This window comes from Protobothrops mucrosquamatus, unplaced genomic scaffold (assembly GCF_001527695.2).
Source record: "Protobothrops mucrosquamatus isolate PMUCROS unplaced genomic scaffold, P.Mucros_1.0 scaffold_174, whole genome shotgun sequence".
Taxonomy (NCBI): Eukaryota; Metazoa; Chordata; class Lepidosauria; order Squamata; family Viperidae; genus Protobothrops; species Protobothrops mucrosquamatus.
In genome coordinates, this window is record NW_015386250.1 from 95,102 (window position 1) to 105,697 (window position 10,596).

The following is a 10,596-nucleotide window of genomic DNA, read 5'->3' on the forward strand; positions in this document are numbered from 1 at the left end:
CTGCCCTGCAACAAGTATGTAACCAATTATATGATAGCATGTACTTAATTGACTGCACATGTAACCAATCATGTAACAAGCATGTACTTCCTCATATAAGCAAATAAATGAGGAACTCAGAACACACTCTGAGTCACTCATCCCGAGGAGATTCCTGCGTGTGTCTTCTTTTCTGGCTTGTCGTCGCTTGCCAGAACTCATGGGTGGCCCACCTTGATTGTGGCAAACCACAAAAGCCACAAATGGTGACCCCGACGTGATCTCTGCGGAAGTCGTTGCTCACCCAGAGATGCGTCTCGGACCCCCCTTACCCATTCGCCTGAGGGAGGCTGTGCACATTCGTCCCGTCTGAAACACGACTGGATACTCGTGAGTATGGGGGGAAAGTTCTCTCAACAACAGGTCGCCCACCTGATGGAATTGAGGGAACTAACCGAATCTTCTAAAAATTTTTGCTTATCTAATTGGCCTTCTGACATACATTTGGCAACACTTTCCATCGTACCCAGAAAAGGGGAGTTTTAAATTAATTACATGGACAAAATTCCCTACACCACACACAGAAAATATTAGAGAAACTATTTTGAAGTAGAAACAACAATAAGGGGAATTTTCAGAGTAAATTCAGAGTACATAAATTAACTCAAAATGTACTCCTCTGCAATGCATTTTGAACAAATAGGAATGTTTTGAAACTTTTCTGTAATCTGTTAAGTTTAACCCTGTCAGACAATGTCTGATGGTGCTGTGTGTTAATATGTATTGTATTTTGTTCATATATATATATATGTGTGTGTATATGTGTGGCCACCCAGAATATTATGCTTGGACTTGGAATGGTGAGAAAAATAAGAGATGAAAGGGCCCTAAAACCATGTTTGGTTGAAATCAGCTCTTGATTTTTCTCGCTTTTTGCAGGACAAGTCATACGTTTCAATAAATATTGTTTTAACAGTATTTCTGTATTTATGGTTGTCTGTATTGTTCTGTGTTATTTTTAAGACCAAAAGAGGGTCAAAACCCTCTCTGATAACAATAATGTTAAAAGGCCTGGTTTAAGAATGCATGATTTGCCTGGAAAAAGTGTGAAANAAAGCAACTTGATTTGTAGGCCAGAGCGAGATCTGCTTTCCAAACTTCCATAAACTTTTTCGTTTGCCAGAGTGAGTTGGACATTAAGTTTCTTAATGTTTAGCTACTATGAACGAGGAGTATTAACAGAAGTTCTTGCTTCATTTTGTCTACCGTATATTAGCAAGAAAAATATCCTCCAGGAGCATTGTTGTGAACAAAAATAGTAGTGTGAAAGCTAAGCATTACATGTTGAGCTGTTCGTGGTTAGAAGTTGAGGCATACAGCTGCTTTTGCTAAGGTTAGCGGGCAAAAATAGAGAATTCCAGCCTTAGCCTTTATAATCTTTTGGGGTTTGGCTCTCATAAAGCTAAAACTGAGAAAACAGAATAAAGAAGGCCACATATTACTCAGAAACTCACTGCCATGCCACTGAAAAGAATAGTGAGCTGGTGTTAGAAAACCAAGATTAAGAAAGAATGCTATTTTGGCTGATCCAAAGAAATCTGGCTGTAGCATTTTGGTCTTGTTAAGAAGGTGATTAGCTGAAGAAAGCATTTTGTGCTGGCAGACTATCAGGAAAAGAGCCCTTTCATGTAGTAGAGCATGAACAACTACAAACAGCCGTGCCCTCCGTGTTTTTTCAAGTCACTGGAAAGGTTCACTTTTGATTTTTGGCAACAAGTAGGAGCCTCCTTTCCCCCTCCCCTCACTCACAGGTGAGCTCTCCTTTACAGGCAAAACTAAAAATATGTACTACATTACAAGTGTTCAAAGCTTATTGCTGGCCCAGTAGAAGGCAGCCACCCATACAATGCTTTTTCAAAAGGCAACTGGACTTTGTTTTTCCATGAAGATGTTTCACTTCTCAGAAGCGAACTGAAGAAGCTTCTTTGGGGGAGAAGTGAAACATCTTCAACAAAAAATGAAGTCCAGTTGCCTTTTGAAAAAGTACCTTTGGGACAACCATGACCTGGATGACTGAGAATCCCCATAACACACATACTATATTGTATGGCAATTTTCTTTGTCTAATGTAACTTGCTATATACCTACCGGGCCATGCCTATCCAGCTACAACTGCTGAAAGGACTGTGTTGTAGACTGGAGATAGATGATGTTGTATCCCTCCCCCTGTTGAGAGAGAGCTGTTCAGTTTTGACATAGATGGCCTCTTTGACCCCTCTTTCAAACCAGTGGTCCTCTCTATACCACGTTGCTCAGTTTTGGTATATGCAGTCCAATGCAGTACAACACAGTGAGCCATGTGCAGATCTGTACATTGGGGAAACAAAACAACCACTTCATAAATGCATGGCATCAGGACAAGATTCAGCAATCCATTGGCTCTTAAAAAGACAAAGGCCATTTTTTTGAAGACCAGCAAAATTCACCTTTTGGACAGAGAGGACCAAATGGATAATACTATTGCTGCAGGTTGAAATGCTGCACTTAGTTTTAGAATATTATCCTATTAGATTGCAAGTAGGAGATAGTTGGACTCCCAGCAAAGGTTTGTCAAAAGAAAACAAGGCTACTGTAGTATTTCAGTGACATTTCAATGCAACTTATTGTGAGGGAGGAAACTGCTTGTAAGTACATATATATAGTACATCATTACCTTGTTCTCTGGAGGATTCCTTTCAGGTAAATTTGCATAGAAATGTAGCATTATTCCATTTAAGTTTCTTCCTTTTGTGGCCAACTCTTTATGCAGTCCCAATAAAAACACTTTTTCATTTAAGAAAGACTAATCTCTTGAAATGGATGTATGTGTTTGTGTGTGAAGTGTATTTGTGGACTGATCTGTCTAAAAAGAAAAAAAATCAACCTTCTCCAACAAGTCCTGCAGGGAACATGGAAACACATTCTGGAACTGAACAATTACTCTCCCCCTTTCTTTTCTTCTCCTTTGGAAAAGAGGTAGGGTTTGTTTTAATAGAGTAAAAAGGGAAACTTTTTAAATTCCCCGCCTTTTCTTCTATCAAGAAAAAAGCGGCTCAGATTGTTTCGGCTTCCGCCACTCTAGCCGTCGCACCTGATGGAAACATTCAATTCGGAACCGGAAGTGATCGGAAAATAAACTTGGTCGTTTTTCTTTATATATGTTCGCGTGTGTGTGTGTGTGTGTGTGTGTGTGTGTGTGTGTGTGTGTGTGTGTGTGTGTGTGTGTGTGTGTGTGTGTGTGTGTGTGTGTGTGTGTGTGTGTGTGTGTGTGTGTGTGTGCGCGCGCGCGCGCGCGCGCGCGCGCGCGCCTAGGTTCCCCCCCCACCCCGATATAAAAAAATCGCTGAGAGGCTGATGATAAATGCGTGGGTGTGCGCGCCCGCCCGCCCGCATCCAGGACGAGACGAGCCTGGAAACGACACCTGGCTGGAGCTGAAGAACGAAGGAGCGACCCCCGCCGGCAAGGCAGCCGGGTATTTCCCCACTCTCCTGGGGGTGCGGGCGATGACGTCACGCTCCGAGGCAAGGGGCGCGTTGATAGTGATGTGATCAGAGTGCGACTCCTGCCCTGTGCCCGGCTGGAGAGGGAGAGAGAAAGGGGGCCGCAGCTCTCCTGCGGGATGCCTGAGACTGCAGCCATGTGGGGTGGAGGCAAAGCATGAGGGTGATGGGAGGAAGCTAATGGTGGTGTGTCTCGTCTCGGGGACTTACCTGCCTAGTCGAGGGTCCAACCTGGCCGTGAGTGAAGCCTCACGGAAATGGAGGTAGAGCTGATGGCCAAAGCTTTCATCTAAAGTGGGAGACGAGGAGACTTTCTTCTTAACTTGCATGCGTTCTTGTTGTTCAGCAAGGCAGTTCCTTAGATTACCAAACCCAAATAGCGGGCTGGAGATTTTCCGGCTCTGGGCCACCATGTTTCTGGTTGCTATGACAATATTGGGGAACGAATCCTTTGCTTCTTCCGTGTTCCTAAAAAAGCTTTATGGAGGAAGGAATGTAAAATATCCACCATTTTCTGGTTTTTTTTTTTTATTAGAATGTGGGCTCAGGCTGTTTGATTCTGAGTAAGATGCTTGATGGGAACGAGGAGAGACACAACAGATTGTGTTTAAGGTCTCTTGGCCATGAACTTTCCCTGGCCATGTTCTGCGGCTCCATAACCAGTTGTTGAGACACACTTAACACTGTCTCCACAGACACTATACTCTGATGTAGGTGTCTTTCTTATCAAGGGCATAGGATTGAAATCCTAATGTTAGGATTGATTTCAGTGCAAATATAAAATAATAGCCTGCTTGAGTTTCCCTAGTGCAATCTGGTAATTCTTGCACAAAATTATGTGGAGGTGGGAATGTTCTCAGCTTCTAAATGATTGCTTATACTCAGGACTCTAGTAATATTAGTATAGCAGTTTTGTGGCACTATTAAATCTTGTGAAAGAATACAAGTTAAGAGAGAGTAGGGGAAAAGGACACTTCGGGAGATAGCCTTATTTTAGTTGTTAAAGGAATCATACTATTCTGCCTGGAACTGATTTTTCCTAATCTCTGCCAGTGGGAAAGACTCCTAATACATCTGTGGAGGCTTATAAAAATTTAACATTATCACTAGTTCATTTTAAGGTTAAAAATAGGTTATACAGCTTAATAAGTAGCAAATTAATACATGCTCGTACTGTATAATTTTGCTGAATATATGGACTTTTGGCAGGGTGTTATGGTAGTCATGGATATGAAAAAAAATTCTTGCACCCGGGTAGTGTTTGGTTCCAACGCAGCTGCTCTGAACGGAATGTGTTTCTTGAATGGAATCCTCCTTAGCCAAAAATAGATAAAATAATGAGATAGTTTTGCTTGATTTTATTTTCAGGAAGATTCTTTTCCCATGTTTTCCCTTGGATGGAAGCATGCTCTGTTCCACAAGAAACGATAGCCTTGAAGTATGATCATGGAAAAGGGAATAAGCTCAGTAGAAGTTCCTCCTATGTCAGCTCATGCCACTGCAGTAAGGACGATGGTAAAAGAACATGAAGCCAAACCGGCTCAAAAAGTGAGACGAGTGGGATTTGTACTTGTACATGCAGGTACATGTCAGAATATCATAACAGTAGATGTTGTTAATGTTTTAGTACCATATATGGTACTTTGAGAGAGGTGGGAAACATGTGAAGCACAGGTAAATTGGGAAAAGAATGGTGAATATATATTTATATTTCATGACATGTTTTTTAGGCCAATTGTGGCTGAACTATATATCTGCTCATTTCCTTCCAGTTATGGTAATCCAGTTAGCTTTTTTATTTAAATTAGGGAGTACAGTGTCTATGCTTGCTCTCATTTGGCAGGAAACAGCTAATCAGAAGGCTGCCTCCTTTTTAAATTTGCCTTTTTGATGGATAGGTTTATAGCATGATGCATGAAAACATGCTTTTAGAAAAAAGACTTAGCAGGAATTTAAGTTGAAGGCTATAATCCCTTCATCAGAAAACAGGCGCTGCCCTCTGAAGAGTGTGCGTTTGTAGTGTTCTTACAAGGTAGAAATATTTTCGATATGGAAAGGTTTATTTTAGAAAAAGCTTTAAAACAAAATTATTCTGCTTACAGTACTTTTACCCTTCTTCTCTTACATATTTCTTGATAACAGGTGCAGGTTATCATTCTGAATCCAAAGCCAAAGAATATAAACATGTGTGCAAAAGAGCCTGTCGGAAGGTAAGATTGTTAGAAGGTAATTGTTAGAAATGTTATCTCTTTACTTCTACTTCTCAGTCATTCTTAAACAATTCTTAATTGCACTATTTTTTAAAGAAAAAAATCTTTAAAATGTTAGGCCATATATGTTCATATATTCAAATATTTTTTCTTATATACAATTTGTTAAATAATTCCATTTATTTAATTATTTAACAAATTGTATATAAGAAAAAATATTTGTATTCTGTATTGCATGAAACATGTAATTAGCACAATAGCAAGTTTGAACTTGTTAGTCAATACTCCCTTGTAGAGTTCAGGAGACATTTGGCACTTATGGAAGAAATAACTTGTATTAGTGCAGTCTTTGTTGTGTTGAAAGTTTAGACCATGACTGGGCATCCTAATGTCCTCCAGCTGCTTTATATTGGAGCCCCCCTTCCCAATCTCTTGCCATTGACCATATTTGTCTGGATCGGTGGAAGTTGAATACAAACATCTGGAGGTTACTAGAGTGCCTATTCTTACTATAGATTATGGAGTTTTTTTGTTTAGTTGCTGGAACTTCCAATCTGCAAGTTTAATATGTTTTGAAATAAGAAAACAGCACACTTTATTAGTCCTACAATCTTATATACATTTATCTGAGTGTACGTCCTGCTGGATATAATGAGACTTCTATCCAAGTATAAGAATATGCAATAAAGAGGTTTGCACGATTAATGGTTTTGGTTAATGTTTTTCACCATGGATTTGGTATAATATATGTCATAAGTAGTGATAGATTAATTATAACCTGCTTTGAACTTTAATTTTATCAGTATATATCTTTAACTATTAGATTTTGTAAGGTTCTCGGCCATGATGGTTTCATCTCAATATGCAGTAATTGTGTAGGATGGCAGTGTAAAATCTATGGTCTTCCAGATAGTGATGGACAGCAGCTCTCATGGCTTGTGGTCTGGAAAGAAGAACTATTTAGTACAACAAATTCTGGCTGGTGGCGGTTGGTTACTTATTCTTGACTTAGAAATAACGTTGACTTAGCTGTAAAAGTGCTTTCCTTCATAAATAACAATCTTGTATAACTTCTGTTGCAAGTCAAACATACCGAATTCCCAAAATGATAAGCAGTATTTAAAAATGTGCCGCTTGATTATATAATTAGGAGGCTACACTTAATGGACCAGTAGAAATCTGACTGGATATGGAATAGGAAATGAGTTCCAAGTTATTATCAACATTTTAGGATAGCGGTAGTAGTTTCAGTTGCATGTTCCACACCCTAGGGCAGGGGTAGGCAACCTTGGCTCTTTTATGACTCGTGGACTTCAACTCCCAGAATTCCTGAGCCAGCTATGAAGATATGAAACACTGGAGTAAAATATTCCCAGGGATATCTCTGTCTCTATCAATTGCTTCGGTAATTTTCAGCTTCTGTTTTTGGCATATTGCATAGTTGCCTGCTCAGAAAGTAGCACAATAAATGTCAAACTGAAAAAGATTTTTGCTGAATGTGGTGCTAGGTTAATGCAGTGAGCTTGGTAAAAAAAAGAAAAACCAGTTTGTGAACAGAAATTTATTTTAAAAACATCTGTAATCAATTAGTAATTTTCTGCTTTGCTTCCTATTTCATGTAATAGGAAATACTTGCATTTATTTGGTGCAAATACAGGATAGGATTATTCATATCCCTTTAAAATATGCTTTATTAAATATGTACAAAAAGATAAAATATAAAAAAGGAATTAAGGAAAATATGGAAAGAAAAGTGCAGGGGAATAAAGAAAGAAAAATAAGAAAAGGATAACTTAACTTTCCTCGTTGCAGTTACAAATTAAAATACATTAACCTTTTGATCTAAAATTCAATAATACACAGTATTATTGTAATCATGAACAATTCTAATCATCAAATCCGCAAATTAATATTTCTTAGTTTTCAGCAAAAAAGTCCAAAAGTGGTTGCCACATAGAAAAGCTATGTGGAAGAGCTAGACAAAGACTTTCCTTTAATCAAGGTAGTTCCTTTTGCCATCTTAGTCAGTTCCATCAACTTCAGTTAAATTAAATTCATTAAATTCAGTTTGATATTCCTATCCTAACGACATTTCTTCTTTGAAACAAGGATGTTCTCAGTGTAGTCAGATACGTTAGATAAAGCGACACCACAAATGTAAGGAAAGTGTGGGTCCTTTGTTTCGCCTAAGGATAGTCGTTATCCACTCTTTGAAACTTTGAACAATTCTCTTTTGGGACCAAATGACTCACTGGGCTTTATTGTGTAGAAAAAAATTAGTATGTAAAATATTTAAGAGGCAATACTTTATACCTAAAATTCTGTCTTCTAGGCAATTGAAAAGCTACAGGCTGGTGCTCTTGTAACAGATGCAGTGACTGCAGCGCTAGTTGAACTAGAGGTACTTGCACTTATTCAGGACTTCTTTTGATGGCAGTTTGACTGTATTTTGCTGTTCATTTTTGTCTTGTATTAAATGTATTGATTGACAACATATAATTTTTTTTAATATGTAAGATGTATTTTAATAGAACTCTTAGGCCATTCATATTCTGGAAACTTGTTATTGCTCCTTTGTTGCATTTGGTTTCCTCTGTTTTCAAAGAAAGTGATGGGCTGATTATCTTGGGAGCATTCCAGTTTTCTTCTCTCATTGATAGCTGGGGCTAAACTCCTTTATGTGTGCTTTTCACATCAGGTGAGGAAGTCATTAGGGCACCTGAATATGTTTTCTTAGGAAAGGTATGCATTTATTTTTCAGTCTAAAAAATTCATGGCAACTATAATGACACCTTTAGTTAAGATTTGGATCAACTGATTTTGCTACGGTAGTTTAAAAATATAAAGTTGTAGGAGGAGAGCCATGTTAGTCTATGGTGACAAAAAAAATATATCAGACTCTGGTAGCCCCTTTTACGGCTAATAAAGTTTATTAAAAGGTCCAAGTTTTTGTGAACTGCAGCTCACTTTGTGAGATTCATAGAGTGGCTATACTGATAACGGAATTTAAGTTGGAGTGAGGCAAGGAGGGAAAGAAAGGAAAGAAGGCAGATGGGTCATGCAGATGCAGGTTACACGTGAGACAGATTACCAGTACCTTATCAATTAACAATGATCAAGTCAGAGAGTGGCAATCTGAAAGCTTCAGGATTAACTGATTTTTAAAACGAAATAGGATCTATTATTTGATTTGGATTTTTATGGAGATAAGTGGATAAATAGAGCTGGTAGCCAGATAGCTTCTTGTTTTGGCTTTATTTCTACATGCTTGCTGCATATGAATTAACTGATCTCTTTTGATAATTCAGTGTTCGTGAAGCATAATTTCTCCACCAAATTAGGTTGGTTTTTTTTACATCAAATAGGGATTTTTAAGAAGACTTATACAGCCCCCTTCTTTCCATCTACAAACAAAAGGACGTGTAACGATTTCCAAACTGATCAAAGAGTGTGACCGTTTTAAGATACCGTCACCACCGCTTGGATACCGTGCCCACGGTCTCCGCCGTGAGCCTCGGGAGAGACACCCGTGTGCACGGTAACGGGGTCGGAACGGAGGGGGACGCTGGGGGAGGAGAGGTCGTCGAGGGGACTTCCTCTCATGCCCTCGAGCGTGGCCCACATGGAGCAGCGCAGCCAAGGACATGGCAGCCAGGCAGGTAGACAAGACTCTGCCTTCACACCCCATCATGCAATTGATACTGCAGGGCGCGGGCAGAGGGTGTGGCCACCATAGCGCTGCTGGGCTGCCTGGGCGATCTGCGGTGGGCCCTGGAGGCTGTGAGTGGTCCTGTGGGCAGGTGGGGTGAGGAATGGGGGGCAGAGAGGGGGCGGGGCCAGTTTTTGGGCACTCGGTCTCTAAAAGGTTCGCCATCACTGTTCTATGGCAACTGAATTCTTCTCTTTCCCCAGGTCATTAGAGTAAAGAAAGTATAGACACTTTTATATCCTACAGTATATATGGGCTGTTTATTTAACCCAGATTCTACAACTGTGTTTTGTAAAAAGAATGTCATGAAGTAAAATGCAATTCTTAAGCCATAAACTCATCTGGATTATGACCAGGCATGCCATCTAATTTTTCTAGTGATTAGCAAATGCCAGAAGCAGTTAGGTAATAAGCAGATCAAAACTGGAATTAATTGGAGGAGGAAAGGAGTCACCTCTTTAATTTCCACTCTGTGGCATAAAGCATATCTAATTCATTTAACATTTTCCCAAATGTGCAGCTCCACATATAATTGCAGTAAGGAAAAAAAAGGGAGGAAATCAACATTTCCCTCAAATTTAGGAGTCATGTTTAAGCTTTTAGAATAAGGAATTGCAGTGGATCAGATTCTGGTGAAGTTGTACAGCTGGTTTTGGAGCAAGATGGATCTTATATCCCTGAAGGATATAAGTTGTATCTGAATGTTGGATTCAGTCAAATTGTCCATGGCTCGTAGTAGATGAAATAATTAGGGCAGCATTCCCATGGTCCCGTGATCAAAATTCAGATGCTTGGCAACTGACTCGTATTTATGATGGTTGCAGGGCCCTGGGATCACGCGATCATCTTTTGTGACCGTCTGACAAGCACAGTCAATGGGGAAGCCAACAACCGTGTTACTAACTTAACAAGTGCAGTGATTCACTGAACAGCTATGGCAAGAAAGGTTGTAAAGTGGAGCAAAACTCGCCTCACAAATGTCTCACTTTAGCAACAGAAATTTTGGGCTCAATTGTGGTCGTAAGCTGAGGACTACCTGCAGTTTGAATGTGTTTTTTTCCTTCTCAATCAATGTCTATGAGTAATTAATTCTACTGGTATATAATGAAGTGGAAGCTTGTGGATTTATAGTATATTGATTTAAGGTATTGTATTGAT

The 10,596-nt window shown here is 39.5% G+C and overlaps 1 protein-coding gene across 1 annotated transcript in view; it reads left to right on the forward strand.

Moving 5' to 3' along the window:
- Window positions 1-3,609: 3,609 nt before the first annotated feature.
- TASP1 (taspase 1) overlaps window positions 3,610-10,596 on the forward strand; it is a 54,573-nt gene continuing 47,586 nt past the window's right edge. Inside the window, exons 1-4 of the mRNA XM_015822427.1 lie at window positions 3,610-3,782; window positions 4,888-5,101; window positions 5,662-5,729; window positions 8,062-8,130. Coding sequence (XP_015677913.1) covers window positions 4,960-5,101; window positions 5,662-5,729; window positions 8,062-8,130 — 279 coding nt within the window. The 5' untranslated portion in view covers window positions 3,610-3,782; window positions 4,888-4,959. The remainder of the gene's footprint in view (window positions 3,783-4,887; window positions 5,102-5,661; window positions 5,730-8,061; window positions 8,131-10,596) is intronic.